This window comes from Chelmon rostratus, chromosome 2, assembly GCF_017976325.1.
Source record: "Chelmon rostratus isolate fCheRos1 chromosome 2, fCheRos1.pri, whole genome shotgun sequence".
Classification (NCBI taxonomy): Eukaryota; Metazoa; Chordata; class Actinopteri; order Chaetodontiformes; family Chaetodontidae; genus Chelmon; species Chelmon rostratus.
The window spans coordinates 6,453,492-6,480,039 of record NC_055659.1 but is presented as its reverse complement, the minus strand read 5'-3'; the positions used below and the strand labels follow the sequence as shown (position 1 = coordinate 6,480,039).

General features: G+C 42.6%; 2 protein-coding genes across 2 annotated transcripts; one reads left to right on the top strand and one right to left on the bottom strand.

The window, feature by feature from the left end:
* The first annotated feature begins 4,281 nt into the window (after window positions 1-4,281).
* LOC121617351 (ATR interacting protein) lies at window positions 4,282-18,122 on the top strand. The gene is made up of 17 exons (XM_041952510.1): window positions 4,282-4,573; window positions 5,278-5,618; window positions 5,930-6,009; window positions 6,672-6,842; window positions 6,930-7,042; window positions 7,359-7,618; window positions 8,589-8,694; window positions 9,453-9,617; window positions 9,914-10,172; window positions 10,626-10,679; window positions 10,905-11,077; window positions 11,853-11,989; window positions 13,132-13,223; window positions 14,794-14,880; window positions 14,972-15,050; window positions 15,184-15,405; window positions 16,659-18,122. Exons 2-17 carry the CDS (start codon window positions 5,279-5,281, stop codon window positions 16,730-16,732), a joined length of 2,412 nt encoding a protein of 803 aa, XP_041808444.1. The 5' UTR covers window positions 4,282-4,573; window position 5,278; the 3' UTR covers window positions 16,733-18,122.
* Window positions 16,580-24,287, bottom strand: trib3 (tribbles pseudokinase 3). Its single transcript, XM_041952524.1, has 4 exons — window positions 23,679-24,287; window positions 20,636-20,914; window positions 20,173-20,465; window positions 16,580-19,665 (listed from the first exon to the last, which is right to left on the bottom strand). Exons 2-4 carry the CDS (start codon window positions 20,912-20,914, stop codon window positions 19,173-19,175), a joined length of 1,065 nt encoding a protein of 354 aa, XP_041808458.1. The 5' UTR covers window positions 23,679-24,287; the 3' UTR covers window positions 16,580-19,172.
* Between the last annotated feature and the right edge of the window lie 2,261 nt (window positions 24,288-26,548).

The following is a 26,548-nucleotide window of genomic DNA, read 5'->3' as shown; positions in this document are numbered from 1 at the left end:
GCACCGAACCCACTGAGCACAGTGATCCTTGGAGGTTTGTAGGAATTACAGCAGCTTTTAATAATAACTGCAGGTAAAGCACTTCAGCACAATGCTGACTTCAAAGTTTCAGTCCCATGACTGTGCAATAAAAGTTTAATGAAACTATGTTGTTCATTTTAATGTATAATCTTCTGCATTACATTTTCTCGACAATATGTTTGAGGCTGTTTTGTAGACACTTTGTAGATCTCAAAAGTAGAAAATGAAATCACTTGTAACTCAACTCGTGGTTACATTTTTACATTTATTTCCCAATTGAAAATTTACTGGTTGTATTTTAAAACAGTATATTTCTGCATTTCATGAAATAAGTATTTGAGGATAAGAACTAACCACTATGTTTGGCAAACAAATCTCAACCTGTTAGAAATAGAAAAGGACACACCTGTGGTCAGTTGAGTGTTTGCTTAACATCGCCCTCATACAGTAATTCCCCAATCATAGCTGAGCTCCTGTGACTAAACTTGGCAATCTCTTCCTTTTTTATGGGCCTGGAAGCTGATGTTCATCCCAAAAGCACGTTCCATAATGGAGCGTGCCCTGGAATGATGGCAGTTGAAACACTGGGCTCCCACACCTCGGACTGGCCTCTTGTAGGGAGTGATGAGGGGGAGTTGGTGTTGGAGGCGTGGATACCCTCCGACTGTGAGGATAAAGTGCCCTGGAGGAGGGAAGAGTGAACTTCTGTACAGTGGGCTGCGGTGGACCAGTCATGAGTCATGGACTGATGCTCACAAACAGCCTGCAGGATGATTGTTTGAAGGGAACAGTTGAGAGTCTTGCTCAGTCTTGCGGGGTCTTCAGGAGGTGGATGGCCTTGTGGCCAGTGGCCACCACCACCATCTGTTGACGATGCAGTAGATACCTGCCTCTCAGTTGTGGCACCCCATCCGAGTCTCTGTTCCTGGTTGACACTACCCAGCAGCACTGCCAGGGCCTCCCTGCTCAGATGAAAAACTGTTTTTCTTGCTGGTTAAAAAACCTGTCCAGCACAAAAGCACTGAGTTTTAACTGCAGAACAGGGGTCTGGGCTGGTTCAGAGCAAGGCAGGCCTTGTCTATTCACCAAACTGATTGATGACAAAACCATTTTTAATATTAAAGGTTGGGGTATTTTACATATGAAATTATTTTATGAAAGTTGAATGACATTAGCAATATAAACTGTGTTAACTGTTGTTAACTAGCTAATGTTAACGTTACTTGGCCAAAAGTACACAGCTTAAGGCATCTGCATTTCTCTGCTAAATGGCAAAACAAAAACAAAAAAAAAAATTAAATGAAAATTTATGACTCCAGAGCTGTGTCCTGATTGTCAGCTGGAGCTGTCAACGTTGCTAGGCGACAGGAGCGGTGCTTTGTGACGCAAGGGTAAGGATGGGAACTGCTGCTGACGCAAACATGAAATCCTCTGTAGACCAGACCATGTCATTTAACAACACAAGGGCTGTATTTGAATCCGCCTATTATACTAGCAGTCCGTACTGATTTAGCCAAAATGTAGTGTATAGTATGCTGTATGCAAACAAATGCGAAATCTACAGTGTGCTGAAAAATACCATGCTGTAAAAGCAAAATTCAGCAAAAATCTCAAGTATGCATTGGACCAGTCTACCTCGCCTACTGTGTCCCGGCGGGGCCAACAAGGGGACGTTTTTTCCAATTTGCATATGCTAGTTTCATCAATCAACTGTTATGATTAGAATATTGGCAGTTTTCCAAAAATGTATTATGAGTCTGAGAAGAAAATCATTTGTTGGGTTGAGAAGCTCCGTAAGCGCTTGCAGGGGTAGCTGGCTAGCCAGCCCGCCAGTCACACTAGCAGACCCCGCTTACCCCACAATCACACAGACCACTGCAGCCAAAACAGCAGACTTCAGCAACAATGGCAGAGGAAAGTCAGGTCACGACTGAAAGATATTTTTGTTTCGCTATTATTCTGTCATTGCATGAAATGTTTTGACGTATTGCAATTATTCAGCTATTGCCAATGTTCACAATATGACTAAACTAGCGTGGACACCATCATCAATCAACAAGTTTTATGAAAAGACACCCAGTTTGATTGAAGTAAAATAGGTGTGAAAAACATTTGTTCTACTACAGCAATGATCTGCCCGGCACTCAGCCTGTGAGAGAACAGAAAAAAACTCTTCTCATTATGACATTTTAAAATCACCACTGCTCTTGCCCTCCACTCCAAGCATAGCAACAGTAACAATGGGGGGCAGAGCTTAGTATTTGGCCTCAGGAGTGTCATTCCTGTGTTAAATTTGCTGATTTTGGGGTAGCTCACCTGGTAGAGCTACACCATGTACTGGGGCTGAGTACATGGTGTACACTGGGTTTGATTCCAGCCCCGGCCTTTGCTGCATATCTCCCCTGCTTTTCCTGTCTCTCTCCAGCTGTCACTGTCTAAATAACGCAGAAATACCAAATAAAAAAAAAAACTTGGTGACTCCCAGTTGAGAAAGGTTTATATCTGTCTGTGAATATCACATCAAAAGGGACAGCTCTCTGGCAGTCTGGCTGTAGTGGGAGCCAGAACACTGGCCAATCAGAGGTGTCTCAAATCCACGATGGACAGAAACAGTAACCTTCATATGAGAGTTACAGTCGTTCCTCTGCTCTGCAGTAACACACATATACACATGTATGTAGGCTTCATTTCATCTGATTCACTCAGTGACCCTGCTTTGACTGTTTGGTTGTTATGGTAACCAACTCGCCTGCCAAATATATGTGTGTGTGTGTCACTGAATTATCTTTTGAAGACATGAAGAGCTGAATCTGTGCAGAGGAGACCCGTAGCGGTGCAGAGTACCGGTGATGCTATGGTGGTGCAGATGTTAGTGATGATTGTGTGTGTGTGTGTGTGTGTGTGTCTTGATGATGATGACGGGTGCATCTGGATGCCTTTCGCTGAGCTCTGCCATTTCTGTACTGAAGTATGGAGGCGGAGAGAGAGAGAGAGAGAGAGAGAGAGAGCATGTGTCAGAGTTACATACACGCACACACATTGTAGAGCCTTAGCTGTGACACACAGACCTGTCTGTATCTAAAAATGGAAAGCACACTTGCTGTTGCTGAGAAGCCACTAGAAGCTTCTATATGAAGAGAGTGTACATACATGGATTCATATTAACATCCACCATCCTTTGAAATAAGATGTTGATAAAAACTGTGGCAGCAAATGTCAGACTACCAACATGACAGGAGTTACAAGGGTGCAATTAAAAAGAACCAGGCTGCAAGATTAAGGGGCTCTATTGGCAGAAATCGAATATGATATTCCTAAGTATGTCCTCATTAGCATATAATCACCTGAAAATAAGAATCATTTTTTCTTTCCCGCAGAATGATATGCTGTGCTAAGAGGGAGTGGGTCCTCTTCCATGTTGCACCATCATGTTTCTACAGTAGCCCAGCAAAATTAAAAATGGCTCTAGAGAGTGCCTCGAGCGTTTTTCACTAGTTTCACAGCCACCATAGGGTCGCATGCACACTTAGAAGGGAGGGGTGAGGTGAGAGATATTCAGTTGGCTCACCACTAGATGCCACTAAATCCTTTGCGCTGGACCTTTAATTTTGTATTTTCTTCTTAGCACATGCATGGTAGTTTCCACCAGGGATGCATGTACATACCCCCCAATCTGTGGACATAATGTTGTCTGACTGTCCAGCTGCCAAAACTCAGATGAGAGGAAAGAGGGGCCATGAAATGTTATACACAGAGGTGCTGGTGGGTGGATTTTGTTACCTTAGGACAGAGCCAGGCTGGTTGTTTCCCCACTGTATGCAGTTTTTGTACAGAGCTAAGGTAGTTAGCAACTCAACTCTCACAGACACCTGTTCAGTGAAAGATATAACGTTGTGTGTGTCCATAATTGACAGTCGTATCACAGGGCTAGGAATTGCAAAACAGAGAGCCCAAGAAGTTATTGCACTCCTTGAGTGCAATAAGTCCAGTTGAGTCCAGTTTTGTCATGTAACTAACAAAAAACATTCACCAAAACTAACAAAAAACATTCACCAAAACGTCGAATTGTTTTTTTAAAGACATCGGCTCTTCACATTTTTTGTTTTTTGTTTGTTTTTTTTTTCTCGCGCGTTTAGCACAGAATGTCTCGAACAGGGGCCTGTACAGCAACCAGTCCAACGCATGGTTGCCTATGATTGGTCTGACTGTCAGAGCAGCGCGCTTTGATTGGTCAGATTATCAGCGGCACAGCAGTGGGTTGACTGACTTGAATACCACACTTTATCCTCACTTATTTAATTTCACGATGTGTTGTTGCTGGAGAGCCATTTAAGATATATATTTTTGCAGTTTAATTTAGTGCTGTTGCACCGTATTAAAGAAGACAATTATCAGGCACCTCTAACGTCGTTTTCATGAAATGTTTTCAGACATTGAAATGTTGTCGTGACGAAGTGAGCTGTGTTAGCTTAGCAGGCTCCACTGGAATCACGGCTAGCTAAATATTTGAAGCTAACAGCTAACGAGCGACAGCAGCAACAGCAGGAGACGGGTAAGTTAAAACAGGTAATTCAGAGGAGCTAACGTTAACGTTAGACACCTACCTAGTTAACTAATAACTGGCCTGTTGAGAAGTTTTAGTGTAGTGAGAAACGAACCACTAGCAGTCACTTTGGCCCTACACATTCCCGATGTGCGTCTACAAAACTGATCAGTGTCAAGATTGTGTCCCTTCCTTCCTGGCAGGAGCCACTGTTTTTATTCCGTTTCTATTAGAAATAACTTGCAGACCCTTGAAACCTGCTGTTGATGGGTAATCAGCAGAATAACATTCAGCACCAGTGTGTTTAAAACATACCAGAAACGGTCTGAGGAATGGCCCTAAACTTTCACTTATGAGTCAAACAATTAAAAGCAGAAAGTGTTTTTTGTTGTTCCTATGTTTTCTTCTTCAATGTTCAAAATCAGAAAAAAAAACTTATTTCATACCCACACCGGTGAAATGTTCACTAACCCTTGTATGAAAATATATAGATAGATATGGTTAGTGTGAACATCACTGACTAGAAAAAGTGATGCCGTTTTGGTTGCATCTCGTACAACCAAAAGTTGCATCGCAAAGTAAAATCTTTGGCCACCTAGAATTGATTTTCTACTATGAAACACTTAATGAATATGGGTCCTGATATTACACCAACAACACTGTAGAGTAATAGTTGTTTTTTGCTGGTTAACTTTCTTCTTCCTCCCCCAAAGGATGAACTTTCCCCCCACCAAGCGCCTCCGAGGCCTGAACCACGATGTAGAGACAGTGACGGCCTTTGATGACCCATTTGGAGATGACGACGACTTCACCCAGGACGACTTGGATGAGATTGACGTCATTGCCTCGCAGGCCATCACCTCAGCCACTGCATCTGGGCTTGGATCTAAACCAGGAATCAGACCAACAGAGCTGGCCTGTGGGTCCACCAGGCTGCCTTCTGCAGCGCAGAGCAAACAGAGCAGAGCTGCAACCAATCACAGCAGAGAAAACACATTTGGGTTCAGTAGCAGCAACAGAGGGAATGCTGGGATACCAAGCAGAGAGCTTCTCAGTAAGTTCAGATCAGTAATAATTCATCTTAGCCAATGTTTAGGAAGCTAAATTTCTTTCTGTCTGTCTTTTTTGTGACCAAGAGCTAATTTTTAATCAGTCACTGTGTGTTGTCACAGTAAATGCACGTACTGTCTAATGATTCACTGTATCAAGCTGTAATGATACACCTCTACACACTGTGTTAAAACCTGCAGAATGACTGCAGTGTCCTTTAACAAGCAGATGTCAAAGTGAAGGTCAGACAGCTAATACAGTTGATGAGTTTTGTGTTGAACATGTTGACAAAGCTCTGTTGTTTCATGTGTTCAGACAAAAGGCAGCAGTTTGGGTCGGACAGAGAAGACTCCTACAGTCTACTGGAGGCTCAGCATGCAGAGTTAAAGAGGAAGGTGAGACTCTCATTTTATAAAACTTCACATCAGACACACGATCAGCAGGGCAGTTTCAGAACAAAACATCCTGGAAGATCAACACAGTTAACAACTACATAATCAGAGCAGAACAGCACATTCAGTGTTCGCACATTATAATCTAGCATGAATACATTATTTTGTTATTAAGTTATTAATAATTAGGTTTCCTGTATCCTCATGTCTTTATTGAGCAGGGCTCTTGTAAAGTGGTTTTAAATCACTGAAAGCTACAAAGCAGTAATAAAACAGTTTGTAATAAATTATAAAAGAAACATAACAGTTCATTATAGTGATTGGTATTGAATTCTTTCTTAATTTGGCCCTATATCTTTGTATAATGTAACACTGTAATCTTCCCTTTTTGCCTTTATGTTGTCATGGCTGGTATTGTTTTCACCTGTGTGTGTGTGTGTGTGTGTGAGTGTGAGAGATCAAGTTTGACATTTCAGTCTTGACCAAAAAAAGTTGCTCTGGTCTGATACCAAGACCTAGTACCTAGTAGAAAAATCTCTAGATAACAAGGTTGGAAGCAGTGTGAGGTCTTCAAAAGTAGATGAGATTTACTAATTTAGGATTGACGTATACCAACTGAGAAGAGACTCAGGATAAATATGTCCTGGTGAATGTATATGTTTTAGCTAAAGGAGGTGGAAGAGGAGATTGTGTTGAAGAGCGGGGAAATCCGGGTCCTGAGGGACTCTCTGAAAAGAGTTCAGCAGGAGAAGGAAGCCCAGAAGCAGGACCAGATCCTGCTGGAGACTCAGAGACAGAGAGAGCAGAGCGACAGAGAGAAGGAGCTCAACAGGAAGGTGAGGAGCTGAAACACACCTACACACACGTCTATATATACGGTCCATACAATGCTCAGAATGACATGATAATGATATGTTGTTTAGGTTCAGTCTTTGCAGTCAGAGCTGCAGTTTAAAGAGGCAGAGATCAATGAGATGAAGACCAAACTACACAGTTCAGACAGAAACAAGATGGCCTCTCCACTGCCTAGAAACAGGTCAGTCATCAATATTACAACAGGTTTGACGATCAATCGAATGCTTGATGATAAGATATTTGTTAGTGCACAAAACAAGACTGAAGACGTATCTACAGGTTCAGTCACACTGTGTGAAAGTTACTGAGAATTTTAGGAGTTGACAAAAGTAAAACAAAACCTAAAGGAAGTCTGTTATTTTGTCAGGAGGTCAAAGGTCACAGGTCACAATTTAGTGGAACAGTTGCAGCTGTGACTCACAAGTGAACATATACGACCGTCAGAATGATTAATCGTCATCAGCTCATCTCTGTTCTCTCTTTCTCTCTCCTCTCAGTCCTAAAGTAGTTAGCAGCCTCGCCCAGTTACATCATGGGGGTGGCAGCAGCTCCTCCTCTCCGACAGAAAATGGCTTCATCACCAAGGAGACGTTTGGAGCCCATGTCTCATCCAGAACAACACCGGTGAAGACGCCGAGGAAGACACGGAGAGATGGTGGGGACAGAGGGTCGTCTGGCAGCAGATCCAGTGACAGACAAGAAGTGTCTCGGCCAGACCCCTTCCTGTCCATCAGACCTGTGCACCTGCAGCACCGAGGTCAGTCAGTCTGTGTGTAGTACGTCATTACACTGGTGACACAAAGGAGGTAGAAGCGCTACAATTTATCTGTGCCAATCAACAAGTGATTCTGCTCCTTTGCTCTTCTCTAACCTCACGTAGGCTGATCTTTGTAATAATATACGTGTGCGTGCAACTCAGTTGAATTAAAATGTCTTTGGTTTCCTGATGGATTTCTAAAGTTTATAAAATGAGTCAGCCAAAAAAAGATGTTAGACTCTAAGTCATACTTAAATAACACACATGCTCCACACGGAAGAGTGCCTGTGAGCTTTACCACTACTGACAGTGTTATCCTGCTCAGTGATATCTGTTACCTTGAACTGACACGAGATCAGTTCATCAGGTCAAACACAGAGACATTACAGAACAGTTCAGAGAGATATTAAACATCCTAACATCACACAGGGGTGTTTGTGCATAATTACACTTCTCTGACAGCTTGGCATGATTATTGATGATATCTTGATAATCATCAAATATGATTAAAATGTTACTGAAACACACTGGAATCACTGGAATCACATACCTTACAAATAATTTTATTCCATCACAGAGAGGAAACATCTTTTTCAGTGAATTTGTTACTTAATTTCACTTGATATGAACCGTTAATTATGAGCCTTGGTTGATCTGCAGAGCAGGCACCTTCCTCCAGTACGTTCTGCAGATGTTCTTCAGCTTGTAATCGGTAGTATTTCAACACATCTGATTTCACTTTTTTTGTGGGGGATATGGAGGGCAAAGCAAGCCTTCAGCGATGCTGACAGGTTTAGGATTTTGGAATGACTGGAAAGATGTAAGATGCTTTTGGACCTTAACCCTTACAAGGAACTGAATGTCAGAATATCTAGGGCTCTTTATTCCTCTCTCACATGTCTAACAGCTTCATGGAAATTGTGTCTGTAAATGTGTCTTTATGCGTGGTACTTACTGTGTTGTCCTCCAGGTGGCGTTCTGCTGGGACTGTTGCTGCAGCAGCCTTTATCTCCCAGCAGCCTCAGCCTCTCTCACCTGCTGTCTATGAGTATGACTGACATCCACCTGACATCCAGGTAAACACCCTGCCCTGTAACCATGACAACAGGGAAGGTAATGTGGTCATATGTGTAATACGGTGCTGTATTAGAGGGAAGGTGTTTGTAGTGGTAACTTCAGAGAGAAACAGATACTGGTTCAATGCCTGGTGTGGCAGAATAAATCTGGGTCAGGAAGTGAAAAGTAATCTTCCCTCATTACCATTACTGAAGTGTCCTTGAGCAAGGTAATTACCCTTCAGCTACTTTAGGCAAGTGGCAAACAGATCAAACAAAAGAGGTTTCATGCTTATTTGAAAGTCACCCTGGTATTATAAAGTTGACGAGTAAACACATCATTCTGTGTGGATCCTTGAGTTTGTTTCTAAAGCCAGCACACCAGGCTAGCTTTGGAACTCTTGCATTAAAGTCTACACATGCATATAAGACAATAATAATATATAAAACTATTAACTAAACATTATGGTGTCCCTTAATGCAACCACACCATGTTGTGACACCCCATCACCACACGGTGTCGCCAAATCCACCGCGACACAAACCTGAAGGAGAAAAAACTGTAATATAAAATAACTTTTAATGTAATATCAAATGTCATTTTAAAACTTAATAAACACAAATTTGACTTGAGTGGGAGTATTGATAGTTGTTTAACGGTAGGAGCAGTGGTGGTTGTAGTACTCCTTCTAGTAACCATTGCCACTCAAGCACGAAGGAGCTAAACCGTCTAATAAAAGACTAACTTATTAATGTTGTGTTGTATGTTATGATTTCAGTGGGCTGTCAGCAGGTCTTCTACTCCACTCTGATGCCGCAGTCAGTGGTGGTGAAGGTGGAGCTCCCAGAGCTGCTCTGAGTCCGGTCCAGAGTCTGGCTGTAACTGGACTCAACATGCTGAGTCAGAGCCGGCCAGAAGCTGCAGCCAGCAGCAGAAACAAAAGGTAAACCTTTGCACCGAGATACTACAGCTGCTCTGCTGAACCTTTACTAATTCTGATGTCTGCTGCTCACTGAAAAATCCAGAACAACAAGGTGCAGCCACAACTGAACAGGGCTGTGGACAACAGGGCCCTCTTTTGGCCAAATGATGTAACAGCAGCATTGAAATGACCACAAGTTCAAAATGCCACCATTTATAGAGTCGATGTAAGCTGTATGCTACATTTTTCACTGATATATCAGCTTACACAATCCACCGTTCTCTGTCTTATGCGTGTGCGTGTGTGTGTGTGTGTAGGTCATGTCCCGGAGCTGTCCTCCTCCTCCCTTTGTTGGACCTTCACCTGTCTCGGCTCTGTCAGGCTCTGGACTCACTCCGCTCCACCTCTGCTGGTGGTTCAAACTCTGCTGCTGCCAGTTCGCTCCCCGCAGGCCATGTTGCTCCCGCTGCTGAACTAGGGAGACCGGAGGAGGCTGGTTTGACTGGTTCCAGCGTGGAGGACACTGGTTTGGCTGCTCTGAGGCTCCTCTATCTGGTGCTGGCCCACAGTGATGAGGTGATGACACAGCAGTAACACTACAGACACCTGCAATGATCCAGCAGTCTCAAAACCAGAGGCATATCAGAGGATATCATATTCACTCTTTCATTTACAACACTGGTCAAGTCCATCAGTATGAAATGTAACTTTCCTTTGATTTAGGCTTTGTCCAAACAGTGTAAGTGTGTGATGAGTGTGAAAACAGTCCTCTAGTGTCAAACTGAGCAAACATCATTTTGCACAGGGAAGTTCAAACATTCAAGTGAAGTAACAAGGAGAAAGAGACATTATTGAGTGGAGGGGGGATTTAAGAAAGTCATCACTTTGTTTCCATAGTGAAAAACACATGAACACACCAGGATCTGTAAAGTTTGATCTAAACAAATCTTAGTAATGTTAAAGTGTTCATGTACAGAGTGAATGATCATCTAGTTGTTGACTATTTTCTGACCTTTGTGATGCTCCTAGGTGGTGGAGGCTGTGTTGTCAAAGGAGAGTCAGAGCAGAGTTACAGACAAGAAGGTACACACACACACACATTGTTCCTCCTTCAACTTTGTTGTACTTTTTTTTTACTGCATTGACTTTCTCTCCTCACTTTATTACGCTACAGAGGAGCGATATTGAAATAACAACTTTGTGATAAGAAAAATTGTTCCTGATAACTGGAGAGAGATTTTTCACTTAGATTTCCCCTTACAAAAACATTTAATTGAAATCCTCCGCCCTCTCTCCTGCTGGTCTTAGGCCGAGCACTCTACATGTGTGGATCAGTGCTCCCACAATGCCTTGCTGCAGTCAGTGTTGCGGCTGTGTGAAGCAGGGCTCAGCGGTGGCTCACAGAGAGAAGAGCTTGTCCTCAATGCAATGAAGACCCTGTGTGTCCTAATTGAGAGGACTCCACACACACACGCTGACAGGTAAACATTAAAAGGCCTCCAGTTACATTGCAAAGGCATACACACACTCTTATGACGCAACACTCACCTGGGAGGATTACTGGAGGTAGAGGAGTGGCTGATCAGGGATTGTGGTTGCATGAGTTTTCCATTGACTGTCAGTGCTTATGCAATATCTGACTGTAAACTATCTGCAGTGATTTACAGTCACTGTTGTGATGTAACAGACAGTAAAAATGACTGGTGAAATGTGAACTGACGGTGAACTTTGTGAAGATCACATGCAGAAGTTTCTGGAAATGAACTGAGGTGCTTAAAAATAGATTAACTACAGCACACAGGAGTTAACCCTTTGAACCTGATCACTGCAGTTTGTATCAGAAGTTGTTGTGTCAGACCTTTCTTCAGTATTAAATATCAAGTGATGTTTTCCATAACAACGAGAAACTGCCACCAGCTAATGCAGGATTACTTTTATTGGTGCAGATTCACCAACATGAACACTGGCCAGTGTGTCGTTATCAGAGTTTTCTCTTGCATATTGTTATCAGTATCAGCCTCAAAAATCTTGTATTGGTCCAAACTAATGACTTTAATTGCTTGTAGTTTTCAGAAAGTGATTCAGTCTGACCAACAGTCCAGAAGCAAAAAAAATAAATAAATAAAAATCAGAGGACAAAAGTGCAGCTTCTGGGCAGTGTTCAGTTTTTACTACAGAAGTGACAGATAAAGGAATCCTCTTACTGTTGACTATTAATTTGCACAGGTCACATCTCTCTATCTCTCTCTCCCTCAGGTTGAATTGTGTGCTGCAGGTGCTGTGTGTGTGTTTGTCAGCAGACAGCAGGTTGCAGACAGTCTCAGGCTGTGTGTCTGTCCTCATGTCCATGTCCGACCACCAGACACTGGCCCAGCAGCTCTGCTCTCAGCATGGTGAGGCTCTGCCCTCTGTTACATCACTGTTACTACAATGAATTTAGCTCTTCTGTAATATAATAATAATAATGTAATAATTTTACTTGGGAACCACTCTTTAATGTTCACTGTAATGTTTTTTTTATCTTTATTTTGCTTCAAATATTCACTCGAAGGTGTACTATACAGGATTTTCCTAAAAAGTCATCACTGATGACCCACTAGCAGTGTGATTATCTGCAGACACCCCTCTCTCTGCCTGTGTTTTCCTCTTCTTATTTAACTGCGGTTGGGATGTTTGTGTGGGTGTGCAGCCCCCAGCCAATCACAGTGCGTAGGTGAGGTCAGGGCTTCATGAAAAGCTAGCAGCCAGGCTGACACTGTAATCTGTGTTGTCTGTGTCTGCAGTTCGGAAAGCTCCACTGAATTCTCCTGTCTGTACACAAAGGCAATTAGCTTATGTTGCTGTTGGCTTGTTGACTGCTGTCTGTAACTCCACAGATTACTAGCCATTGTAATTCTGTCATGATGATATGACACATAGTTATTGTCTAGTAACAACCGGGTAATTAGAGCCAGTAATCCAGCTATTACTGTAGCTGTACTGTTCATGTATGGATAGATGGATAGATAGATAGATAGATAGATAGATATCTCATTCATTTTCCTGCTGGTACTCAGTTACACCACTCTTGAGTCACTGTCCTATGTAGGTATGTGATGCTGTAGGTCAGCCATGTCCAAACTATTCCATAAAGGGCCGTGTGGCTGCAGGTTTTCGCTCCAACCAAGGAGGAGCACACCAGGCTGGACTCATTTAATCAGCTGATCTCCCTTTTCAGCTGATAACTAAGGGATCCCTTGATGTTGATTGGTTGGCCTGGTGTGCTCCTCCTTGGTTGGAACGAAAACCTGCAGCCACACAGCCCTTTATGGAATAGTTTGGACATGCCTGCTGTAGGTGGTACATGGGCCTGTTTGTGTTGCCCCTGTGGGGAAGGGGGGCGCCGTTTGGAGCCAAGGAGGAGGGGCCAAGTTTGAGTGTTGTTTACAAACAGTTGCCATCAATTCCTGCATAGTATACCTTTATGTTTCTGCTTCACAGGATTTCACTGCAGCTGAATGTCAGCAGTGTTTGATTTTGTTTTTGTTCTCTTAAGATCCATGTGTTTTCCTGAAGTTGTTCCAGTTCATCAGAACCAGAAGAGACAACCAGGCTACACACACAGACTGGATTCAGCTGGACCTGCAGGTGACACAAACACACACATACACACACATAGTGCAGAGACATACTGAGTCCTGCATTCTACAGGAGATGTAGATGAATAACAGCGGGGTTAAGGTCTCATGTTTCAAATAAACTGTTTTGTGTGGTCTGACCACGGCTAAAGTCAGAGTGTTTCCACCTGTTCTGAATCTCTACAGTATTCATGGTCTCTCCTCCAGGCTGCATCTGACTGTCTCCCTGATCTCCCTCCAACAACTCTCTTTTGTGTGTCCTTGTAGTCTCTGCACCATAAATTGTTCAAAAAGGAAAATTGGTGCGCACTTTGAGACTGAGTCTGTTTTCCAAGAAACTCATGGTGGTGTTGTTAACATGAAAAATGCCAAAAGGAGTTGTGTGATCAATTAAAAAAAAAAAAAAAGACATGTTCATACCCTGACCACTTTCACACCTCCACATACCTGACCAGTCACTGTGCACGGTGTAAAATGATCCATAAATCATTTGAAGCACTGTGACGCCCTCACTCTGTGTGTATTGGGCTGTTCTGGTCCAACCTCAGCAGAACATTGGCTTTATGGTGGAGGGTCATCAGTTGATCTTGTTTGCTGCTACTGGAACAGCTGGCCCATGTGCCTCCTCCTTTAGCGGGCATTCACCCATAGCGCATGTGCCACACATTCATGCATTGTTTTGATGGCAGATGTTGTCAATTTCCATCTCCCATTGTTTATTTTAGTTATCTTTAGTTGGATGCATTAAATGAGTTTAAACCCATCTCTTACCTGGACTCGCTTCTTGTCACAGTCCCAAGACAGGTAGGTTAACACCTAATCTCATATAAGGATATTTCTCATCACACTGCAGTCCAGTCCAGACATTGAAGCCAGAAATCAAGCAGCCAATCAATATTTTTGGTATTAGAAACAGGCTCTTAAGTCTAATTTCAAGTGTTTTATATTTGATAGTTTTTAATAAGAAGCCTGCCTGTTTTCTAAACTGCTCCTGTTATCGTTGGTTATTGTTCGACATGTTAATTTGTTGTCTTGATAAATTTGGTGTTCAAGTCTTGAGTTTCAGTGACAGCAACTGACAAAGCAGGACAAAGTAAAACCAGACCAGAGTTAATTTATTAATGAAAGCAGTATTAGACTGACATGACTCTTGTTGTGCTGATGGAATTATTGCTGTGAAATGTACCTTGCACTAAATCCATCATTTAAACTGTTATATAACACATAATTCTGCCCCTCAGCATGTTAACACAGGCTCAGCCTTGTTTTGTTTGTGCTGGCAGCAGCTAATATTTGAATACAGCTTTTTTTGAGAATTAACTTCTTTATGCCTTCTGCCATCTCTCTCCTAAACTCTAGGGGGAAATGTAGTTATTTGCACAATGTTGGGTTTTTTGTCTCTTTAATTGACTGAGTGTATTTCTGTTTTTTGTTCTTGTGTTGTATTCATGTGCTGTGTGCTTTTATTATCATTGTATTCCCACTGCAACATAATCAATTGCCCCACTCTGGACAAATTAAGTTACTGATTTTTTCATTACAGTACTTCTGTTTTGGCTTTTGTTGTTTTTGTGTTTCAGGTGGTTCGTTTGCTGAGCAGACTGACGACTCAGAGAGCAGAGAGCTGGACCACCAGCTGTCACAGCACCTGTCAGTGTTACACTGAGGTAAAACTCTGACCCTGTCTCTTCATGCAGTGACACTAAGCTTTGTGTTGCACCTTTCTACACAAAACTCAAGTCTTTCTCTCTTTGTCAGTTGGTTCAGACAGTGGTGATTGTTTTCCATCGTCAGTGGTTGGATGTTCGTGGTTCTCAGGAGCCAACAGATTCCACAGGTCAGTCACTTTTCAGATTTAAACATGAGGCTGGAAACATTCTCCATGTCCCTAAATCTGTTCTCAACACCTAACAAGCTGCCTTCCTTGATTACTTGATCACTCAGTACTTAGTTTTTGTGTTTTTCCTCAGGCCCTGCCCCGCCCCCACAGCCGTGCTCCGCCCCCTCGTTGCCATGGTGGCGCGGCGCGGCGGCGTCGCTGCTCAGAGAGTGTCTGCTGCTGCTGCACTGGCTGCTGCTGCATCACAGCAGCTTCTCAGAGAGCTGCAGGCCGCTGCTGCACATGTACGACCAGGTGATACCTGCTGTACGAGACACGCTGAGGAAGATCCCCGAGCTGAGCGAGAGCGAAGGTGCATGCACACGCACACACACACACACACACACACATGTTTTGTGAAGTTAAATGCTGAAAACATTGTAACTTGTAACTGCAGCACTGACCAGGCAGTTGTTTGCAGATCAGGGGTATCCAGGTATAGGGGGGTTTGGGTTAGACAGCCAGCAGTCTGCAAGTTTTCGTTTCAGTCAAACTCCCCCCTCAAGCCTTTTCTATATAAAAGTGAAACAGGAATTCCTCCAATTAAATCAGAACATAATCTCTATCAGTTACATCTCGCCTGTCAGGCTCTTGAAGCGATTTTAGACAGTTAGACTGTTTAAACTCCTCATCATGAAATTCTCTGTGAGCAGTGAGTCTAGTTTGACAGATGATCTGGTCGCAGGACTGTTTCTGCAGTAAAGACGATTCTAAAAATGTTTCTCATGCATTTGCAGTAAAATGGGAACATACAGTATGTGGCTTACATCAACAGAATCCTTTAAAAACCTGATTTTAATTTGGTTTGTTGCCGTTCTCTCTGCGGCTATGAACTAGCCAAATGCACTGTAATATGTGGGTTAAAAGTGATTCAGCCATTCTGCTCACCTGCATTGTTGCACTTCTTATCCTTTAGTCATGTAAATCGTTGTATCAGATGTCTTTTAATGTGAGAGACTGCCTGTGCTGTTTTGGAAATGATTAAAACTGGATTTTTGATTGTGCAGGATTAGTCTTGAGTGTGAAAGATGTGTTTGAGAAATCTACCACATGGAAGTGACAGGCTCTCAAACGCACAAACATGTCCCAAAAATGATCATTAGTGGCACTGCAGTACCAACCAACCAAAAAAAAATTTCCTCCCTGTAGTTAACCCCAGTTTTTTTCTTCCTATAGAATCTGGGACCTAAACGCAGGTTATCTGACAATACTGATACCAGAGCTTTTTCCCATATTTGAAATTTGTATATACCTCACTGTGTAGGACTCATAGGATCATTTATATGCAAAATAACACGATTACCAGTGACACTGCTTTTAATTTCAGTCGTGTGTGTTGCTGCTGTTTAATTATGGTGTAAATATATCCGCATGTCACAATATTGTGATCTGACAAATCTTTATGACATTAGGATCTATACATGTAGGTATACATGGTAGAGTTAAAAAATAACTTAAATTTTACACCTTAACATGAATCCGCTTATGTTTGGCCACATAAAACACCATTTAGAACACTGAGATAAACACATTCCTGTTTTTTACTTCCTATTTCCTGTCTGTCAGAGCTGGCATTGGAGGAGATCTGCCGCTCGGAGGGCGACGACACTGAAGACATGGACACTGATACTGTCTCTTGATTGGCTGCCGCCAGTGACTTCACCAGGGACAAATGAGCTGACATAAAGGACGGTTTACTGACTATTGGTTGGATATTTCACACAGATGAGGACAGAGCAGAGATTCTGTTCTTTGTGATGAAGGATTAGAGTCTGATTGAAGTGACAGTCACAGGATTTATTCTGCTGTGTGATGGGATTTAGCAATTAAACATGATGGTGAGAAAAACTGCTGCTGCCAGAGCTCATGTTCTGTATGTCATTTCTTCCCTTTTTTCCATGAGAACTGTGCAAGAAAAAGAGGAAATTAGAAACCGGATGATCATAAATGTGAAGAGACTCGCTGCTGGGCATCGGCTGGTTGATCTGGTTGATCAATTCCTCTGATGATCTGATGTCAAATCATCAGAGGAATGGCTTGACATTGAATCAGTACTTACTCACTTTTTGGCACTGAGTTAGACGAGAACATAAATACCACTCTCATATCTGTCCATTAAATATGAAGCGGGCAGCTTTTTAGCTTAGCTTAGCACAAATACTGGGAACAGGGGGAAACAGTTAGCCTCGCTCTGTGCATCGGTTACAAAATCTACTAATTAACATTTTAGCCATTGTGTGCGTTTAATCCTTACAAAAACCAAGACGTAAAAATATCCATTTGCGAGGGTATTATGCCAGACTATTTCGCGCCCCTGAGAAATTGCCCTGCAGAGACTTCAGGGGGTTACTGGCTCCAGCCAAGAAATAGCTCGCTACAAACAACGCCCCAGACAAGCTTATCTAGAAGTCTATTTTTCTTATTTTCCGAACATGTACACCACCATTCCATTAATACACGATGAGATAGAAGAATCACTAACTGGCACATTTAATGATGATTTATTTCTTCATTTTAATGCATTATTTAAATGTATATTTAGTTAATTTATGATTCACAGTAATTCTGTATCTACTGTGGCAGTCAGTGTGGTGATTTACATAACAGTAAAATGTTTCCTTAATTCAAATCAAACAAAAGACAGTTCGGGACCAACAGTCTGTGAAACATCTTTATTTACTTTAAAACTGTAACTGAGGTCTGAATGACACATTCAGAAGAAGGCATCCTATTGGCTGGCTGCACGTCTGTTGGGTCGTGATTGGCCAGTCTTCGTCAAAGGGAGCAAAAGACGTGTCAGGAATTATTTCAGTCTGTTTATCTCAAGATTACGACTTCATTATTTTTTTATTATGACTCAATACGTGGTGCTTAAAATAGATCCTTTATCCTGAGATTCAATTATATTCTCATGTTGACGTATCAGAAATAGTTTTCTCATGATCACAAATTTACTGCCCTGTTATTTTGGATGATGGTTGCATGTAATTATTATTATTACAGTGATGAATATGCTTGTTAGCCAGGCAAAATTACATGTCCTGTCACAAGAAAACTATTAAACTATTAAATAAAAATAATGAGTACATTGTTGTTTCAGGATAAGTTTTCATGAGCACCACAATAATAGAATTTAGAGAAATTAGGAAATTAAGTTTTGATCCTGAGATAACAGGCTGTGATGGCGGCTCCCAACTCCCATTAAACTGTGATCATCATAAAAGGACTGAAACACTTTGTTGTTTTAAAGTCAGCCTGATGCTGAATTTAACAGTTTGGCATCGTTGGCCACTTTATGCTGAATTTGTGTAAATTTCTCTGGTGATTTCTGTCACTGGCGACTTTGGTGACTGACCGATCCTTCTCTTATACTTTTAGGGAGCAACCAGGAAGTGTAAACACTGAAACAAGCTGTATCCCATTTTTGGTCTTCCGAATCCATTTTTTAAAACCAATGGTGTGTCCAGGAAGTCTTCATCAACTACATAAGTCAGAAATGACCATGTGACCAGGTGTTGAAGTGGATCAGTAAAATTACCCCTGCAGGATGTCAATAATGAGGCCTTAGTTTAACTCGGACTCTGTGTTCAGGGGGAAATGGGAGTTTTTGGGCGACACACTGAACACACCAGTCATTCTGGTGTGTGTCAGGTATTGGTGAAGCTGGTGGATCAGTTATGATTTGTGGAAGACGAGGAGCAGGTTGAGGCCTCGAGGTGAGGACACCGTCACAGACCACGTCCCTTTGTGAGGAGGCAGAGTTTGCATTGAGTCACAGCTACAGCAGGAGGAAGGCACCTGAGGGCTGGTCAAGTAATCCAGGATCAGACTGTCTCTGTAGTGTCTGTGATCTTGTATGTCTATCTTTGTGAGGACCAAGTTGGGCTGTTGACTGTGGGACTGAGGACATTTTGTCTGATCCTCACCTCTTCAAAGGCAGTGTTGAGGGTTCAGACTTGTTTTCAGGGTTTAAGTCTGAATCAGGTTTTGGTTAACTTTAATATAAGGGTTGGAGCTCATTAGTTGTGATTAAGGTTAAGGGCTAATGCAGGTCCTCACAAGTATAGAAGTACACGTGTGCTAGTGTTTTTTTTCCGTCCATGTTGGCACCACCTGATCATCCGCCTCTTGTTTACTCTGTAGTGTTTTTTGTGAGCTGTGATGCGTCTTGTGCATGTTGTGATGTGGCACACAGGGATTTGTCAGCCACGGGTGCATCAGCAGCTCCGCCGCCTCCAGCCTCTCCGCAGGCGACTTCCTCAGCATGCAGCCAATCAGACACTTGGCTTGTGGTGACAGCCAGTCAGGCAGGCTGAAGGCCCCGCGGCGGATCTTGGCGAACAGCACGGCGGGCTGCGTGTCCTGAAACGGGTATCGTCCAATCAGCATGGTGTAGAGAGACACGCCCAGGCTCCAGATGTCTGCTGCGCGGCCTGAGTAAGAACCTTTCCCATTGGTCAGCAGCTCGGGGCTGACGTACGCGGGGCAGCCGTGTCTGTCTGTCAGAGAGTCGTCGTCATGGTTACCATGCAGGAGGACACAGTCATTGAGGCCAAGCAGGGCGAGACGAGTCCTGCAGAAAGAAAACCACACACAGTTTTAATCTACTTACTGCATCAGCAGTGACAGCAGTAGTATCTGTAGTACTATGAAAAGAATTGATATCAGTTGTTAGCAGTATCATGAAGTATTATTTTTGCTTTATCATCAGTAATATAAGTGTAGAATCAGCATCGATATGTTGTAGGAGTATTAGTAGTAGTTTCTGTGTCTGTTAGTATCATCAGTTCAGTTTCACCTGTGCTTCAGTGAAGATAGACCTTCGGCGCTTCGCAGTATTAGCAGTAATTCTGTAGTATTATCAGTACTCCCTGTCTTTCAGTCTCACCTGTGTGCGTCAGTGTGGTATGCAGTATCAGAACTACCAGTCTGTCAGCCTCATCTGTGTCACTGTTGCTGTCACTGTGGTATGCAGTATTAGTAGTATTTACACAGTATTTGTCAGTCTCACCTGTGTGTGTCACTATAGTATGCAGTATTGTAGTACTAGCAGTATTCACAGAGGACTTGTCAGTCTCACCTGTATTTGTCAGTGAAGACGAACCGGCGGAGCTTCAGGTCTCTCAGGACGACTCCGTGACGATGACAGTGCGTCACGGCATTCAGCATCTGAGTGAACAGATGCCCCGCCTCCTCCTCGCCTAGACGCTTCCTGCTTCGCACGTACGCGTGCATGTCACCGTGGTGACCAGGCAGGAAGACGTACACGCTGTCCTGGCCAATCACCACGTCCAGCAGGGCACAGATGTTTGCATGGTGACCAATACGGGTGTACACAGCCAACCGCTCCTGGTAACCACGCAGAGGAAGCACCTGCAACCATGGCAACGAGAGGTGACAGTTAGGGTAACGGTTGCTACAGTTGTGCGTTAATTTTTGCAGTATCATCAGCAGCATTAACAACATTATTACTGCATCAGTAGCAATATAAGTAGTATTTCTTGTAGTATCTCTTGCATTATTAGTATTACTGGTAGCTCTACCTGGCAGGTGTATTGCTGCTTTGTGTGTGCATGCTCAGCCCTGTAAGTCTCCTCCCCCTCGCAGCGTTCAAACAGGAAGTACGGTCCGACTTTGGATGGGGATTGGTTCTGGTTGGACTTAGGGGCGGGGCTTCTGGGCTTGAGGCAGGGTGATAGGCCGGTGGCAGGAGGTTGTGGAGTCAGACGAGCTAATTTACATTTTGGTAAATTATCCTGGGGCTCGTCCAAAAGCCTCTTCAGACACAGCTGAGACCTGACTGTAGTCACATCCATGGTCATCTGTGATTGGAGCAGAGACGTGACATCATCAGGTTACTTAATACTCACAGCTTTATTGTTACTGTGAAGAAGCTGTGGGAGGTATATTAGCTTCACCTGAACTAGTTTTCTTGAATGTAACTGCTTTCCATTTTTTAACAATTCCTGTTTGAGCAAGATTATGCAAAATAACTTCAGCATTGACAAATGTGATGCAGTAATGGTATTTGGTTATTAGCCGAAGTTGTGGACTAATTAAAATTATGACCAGATGATGGAGCCACACAAATTCATTCTGAGGGGATCAGAATTTCCTGCCAATCCATCTGATAGTTTCTGAGTTATTTCAGGGTAGGCTGATACACAACCACATTTTCTGACCACTTGGGGGCAGTAGAAACAAACTGTAAACCCAATTCTGACCTATCGCCTTTTAAGTTACCATGGCCACCTTGTTAGCAAACAGCTGCTCGTTCACATATCTAGCAGATTGGGAATTTGTGTCCACCCAACAAATGAAAGTTCATTATTTTCTCCCTTTGAGCTCTGTTTTTGGTCTCTCTTTTTTTCCAAGAATGGTTCGGGTTAAAACTATAAACATTAACTTCCACTCCTGGTTTCACCTTTGCACTGCAGCGCCCTCTGCTGGTGCCAGCACAGCTGAGCCTCCTCCCTCCACTAAACCCTCTTTAGTAATATTTTCACATACAGTAAGAGGAGTTACATTAGCATCACATCTCACTGTGTTCTGTGTCTCTGCCGCTCACATGTTACACTGTTAACGTGTCTATAGGCTTCATGATGCAACTTCCTGTAAACTGACAGACGCTTCAGCTTTCAGATCGTTGCATCAGAGCACAACAGTTTATAGTTTAAACAGGCTTTAAATACAGTCAACACCTACCACACACGCATCCTGTGAGTGTGCGTGCGTGTGTGTGTATAGAATTTTTCTGAGCCTGTGGTCGCCGTGGTGACACTGTGGAAAACTGCTGTTGGCCAATGGTGCTTTCACTCTGGTGAAATACCCTGAGTCACAGCGTCACCACAGCAACGTCATCCCCTGACACACACACACACACACACACAGAGTGAATCTTCTTCAACCACTTTCTGTTTAGATGCAGCTTCACAATTAAAGATCAAACGACTGAAATACAAAACTAGATTCTACTCAATTCTACTGGACTCAACAGAGTATCTGACTTGGACGAAGGCCTGGCTGAAAAGTGTCACTCTTGTCTTCGTCGTACATCAGCTTAATTTAATTATTAAATCTGTTGATCAGTGTTAGAAATCAGTGAAAATGTCCAAACAGTGCACAACCCAAACATATTCAGTTTATTATGATAGAAGACCAGAAGAGAACCAGCAAATATTCACATTTAAGAAGCTGGAGCTTCTCTATTTTTAGCATTTTTGCCAAAAGAAACTGTTTCAGCACTGAAAACTCACTTTTATACAAGAACTTTAGCTACTGCAGATATTTTCATCTTGTACGTTTTCAATTATTTTACATTATAAATATTTCATAGTTCACCAGACTTTCCCTGCTGCTGTTTGTCCTCTTTTCTGGTACCTTTAAACGAGGCTGGATTATTGATCTGATCGGAACAACGATGTCTCTGTGTCAGCTGCTGTTAACATGTCAGTCACAAGTTCAGATGCCTCGTTCACATTTTATTCTTTAATAATTTTGCTCCTAATCGTTAACTGTCATCTACCATCACATTCATTTGTACCATATTTGTCTTCATTTCTTGTGTTCACCTGCTGCAGTAAACCTACATTAAAGTTAATACATCAGTTTTATTGTGTTTGACAGCAGAAAAAAGTCTAATATTTGCATTTGTTGCCTCTCTAAACTAGCGTTAAGCCTCAATGTCCACTTCCTATCAGTTTTCCCAGGCTTTTCAGCGCTCTTCATCAGTGGAAGGAGTCTGCTCAGTTGTCATGGAGTCAGTCGAGTGCACAAACTTTAAAGCCATGCATCAAAGTTTACTCTTGACTTTGGAAACAGTGCTTCTAGCCTACAAGCCTTCTCCTGAACTTTCTCATAGTGTTCAACAAATCAGATCAAACTCTCTAAAGCCATCTTGAAACAACAAGTCTTTAAATATTAGCCAACCATTAAAGCCTCTGAGCTGCTAACAGACCCATCTCTATGACAACCTGGCAGAAAACATCCGCTGATGAAGACCGTATGGTCCGGCTGAAAGCACCAGAAAGAGCCAGTAAACCGACCTTGAGTTCGAGATTGTTTTTTCAAACTGTTATTTTTAAGGTCAAGAATGAAACTTGATGCTTAAAGCTGAGCCTGTTTTGATCAGAAACTCGTCTGACAACAAGTACATTTACTTAACTACAGTCCAACATGTTTTGAGGTATTTGTACTTTGATTAATTCATTTTCTGCTATTCATAGAGCTTCACCACATTTTCAGAGTTAAATATTGAATATTGGACTTTTTTAACTGTCATCTGAAGTTACTTTGTACCAGATTAAACATGATGTACTTAACAGATGTGATCATTTATAGATTAAACTACCAGAAACTGTGCAGCTGTTAGAATGGGCTCCACCTCGACGACTTAAGGATGCTGTTTCCACGTTACTGCATCAGAAGTAATCCAATATAGATATTAATATTAGTGAAAGAGGCCACGAGGAGGCTACTGTACACTACATTTCGCTGATTATACTTGTACTGTTTTACTGAAGTAAAACTATCGAATACTTATTATTGAGTACTTCTTCCATCACTGCTCTGAGGCCAGTTTCTTACCTTGTCCTCTTTAGATAGACAGACTGGTCCGGACTGCAGGTCAACAGGAAACCAGTAGATCCAGTAGACTCAATAGAAACCCAGTAGAGTCGGTGGTTCTAAAGCTGTCTGTCTGTCTGTGGAGCAGAAGTTGCTGAAGACAAAAACAAAAGGTTTTCTTGTGTAGTTTGAACTCCAACTGGGAGCAGCAGGTCTGATACTGGGAATACTGGAGTCGACTGATGACGCCTTTGTGTCCTTATTGTCGTGTCGGTTGCGCAACCTGTCGTCAGTCAGCTGTTATTGAGCTGCTTCTTCAGTCATCATAATATTAAACTGACGGTGAAAATCAGCTTAATCAACGAAGCGAAACCATTAATTCAAATATAAAAATGAAACTTGTCTTTTTTTTAAAAATATATATATATCCGGCGCTGAAGCGAACAAAGCCGAGTGGAGCCGAGTCCTTCTGTCTTCCTGTCTGACTTTAAAGTACAATAATGTCCGCGTTTCGGTGTAGATTCAGGTCCAGTCTGATCCTCCGGACTCCGGTCTGCTCTGACCCCGCTCGGCTCCAGAACTTTGAGCCGGACTGAGGACTCGGACTGACTCTGGGTCTGTTTGGTTACGTTGTTTCCTCCCTCGGTGTCGTCATCCGGCGGGGGCGGAGCCACGATGTTGCAATCCTGAGCCGCTCGTTCGTCAGAAACAGACACGAGACAGTTTCGATATTATGTTTTGTTCACACTGGACAAGTACAAATACAAGGGTAGAGGTAAAAAATCCTGCGCTCAAAAGGAAAAGAGTGCAGTATTAGTATCAAAATATTATGCAGAATAGCCCATTTAAGAGGAATATGCTGTATATTACTGGATTATGATTACTATGTGGGTGCTAATACTTAAATGGTGCTGCTGATTTTAAGGACTTTATAAACTGCTGGGTAGTTCTGTACTGACGACTGCTGATGACAGCTTGCATCACACACAGCGAATGCAGAGACATGGCCTGTATGGAAAGACACATTATGTCAGAGATTTAATTTTACACAGCAGCTGCTCGTTTTATATATGGATCGTTGTTATACACTGACACACTGGGCAGGATTTAAAATCCAAAATCACAGTCTTTCTGCTTTGCACTTCAAGCTGCCTCTCGTGTTTGAAAGGTGACGCACAGACGATGCTTTGACTTTCTTATGTGTTGCCCAGAATCCCTCTGAATGCAGCCTGAATGTGTACTAACAATAGTTAATAATGACAATTATATAAGCAGAATTCATGTTTTCTTTTAATAAATGTTGGTCTCTGATTTGTACCTTGAACTGAAGTGACTGAAGTGTGACCGAACACCATGATGAGCTGTCTAACAAATCAAACCGTGAATAAATACGATCATTCAGATAAATTCACCAGTGAAGTCCTGACTGCAAAGACACGATGAAGCACACCAGACAGACTGACTGCAGCTGCCGCCGTGAAGCACAGTTTAGACTGAAATCAATTCATTTCAGTGGAAACACCAAGTAACTCAGCGCTGAGCGTTCATTATAAGTTCAACTTTGTTGATCGGCAGCTATTTTAATTATTTTTTTAATCATTTAATTTACATTTAAAGGCAAAAAGAAAAGAAAATACATTAGTTGCAGTCTCTCAAATGTGAGGATTTGCTTCTCCCTGTGTTTTATAGCTCACTAAACTAAATTTCCATCCGTCAAAACAGATTAATCAATAACGAAAGTAAGGTACATTTACCGATATACAACATTATACCGCAGTGAGGTTTCCTCTGACAGTGAGGGACCAATCGCAGTGCTGAACTCGTTCAGATGGACTGTTGATCTGCAGAGCCGCAGCCATCTGCTGACCTTTGACCTTAATCTGCCTTCAGTCTGTGGTGGCAGGCTCAGCACTCGTTCACCTGCTGCACTCGTTTCCTGCTCATCTGAGTTTGTTCCACATTCAGACACGTGTGACACGTTTCTGCTCTTCCTGAACTAAATCCGTCCGATCAGTTCATCGGTGATTCATCACGCTGTCTCTTCAGCACATCAACACAGAAGATTTAGATCAGCTAAAGGTAAATTCACACCTGCGACTGACAAGTTTGGGTTAGCCGGTCATAATTATAATATCAGTGTGTGTTAAAACAGGTGTCATTTTGGATGTGGACTTCACTTCCTCCTCCAGCTCAAGCACTGTCTAGGTGAGGTGGAATAACAACAGCTACATCAGATGACCTGACCTCACCTGACTGCCCTCTGCCCCGCCCCCCTCTGACCCACACACACTCACACACACACACACACACACACACAGGTGAGTGACCCCCAGCAGGTGACTTCTACACACATACATCCAATAAAAATATTTGACAGGAATGACTTTTGGTGATCCTCTGAGATTTCCTCTAGCGCCCCCAGGAGGCTGACATTGGAGCATTGAGTGATTAGCATGAAATGTGTTAAATTCATGTTCCTCACAGGATCCATCGAAATAACTTTGATGATCCTCCGACTTCTCATCTTGTGCAATAATCAACTTGTTTCCAGGCAAAAAACCTGCAAAACTAATTTAATTCCCATCAGCCTCAGCTCTACTTTGGGTTTAGTCCTAATTAGCAATTGTTAGCATGCTAACACACTAAACTAGGTTTGTGACAGTGGTGCAACATCTGCTAAACGTCATACCTGCTGTACGTCAGCTTGCTAACTTTGTCACAATGACTCAACAAAGTCTAATTTAGTCTCAGTGACTCTGTGATCACTGAGTTGTGACGCTCCAGTTCAAAGTCTGTGTGCAGAACGAAGTGAACACTTGAGTACAAGACAGTGATGGTTTGTAAAACATTCGAAGAAGAAGCTCAACCGACAGAAAAACTACTGTGTGGAT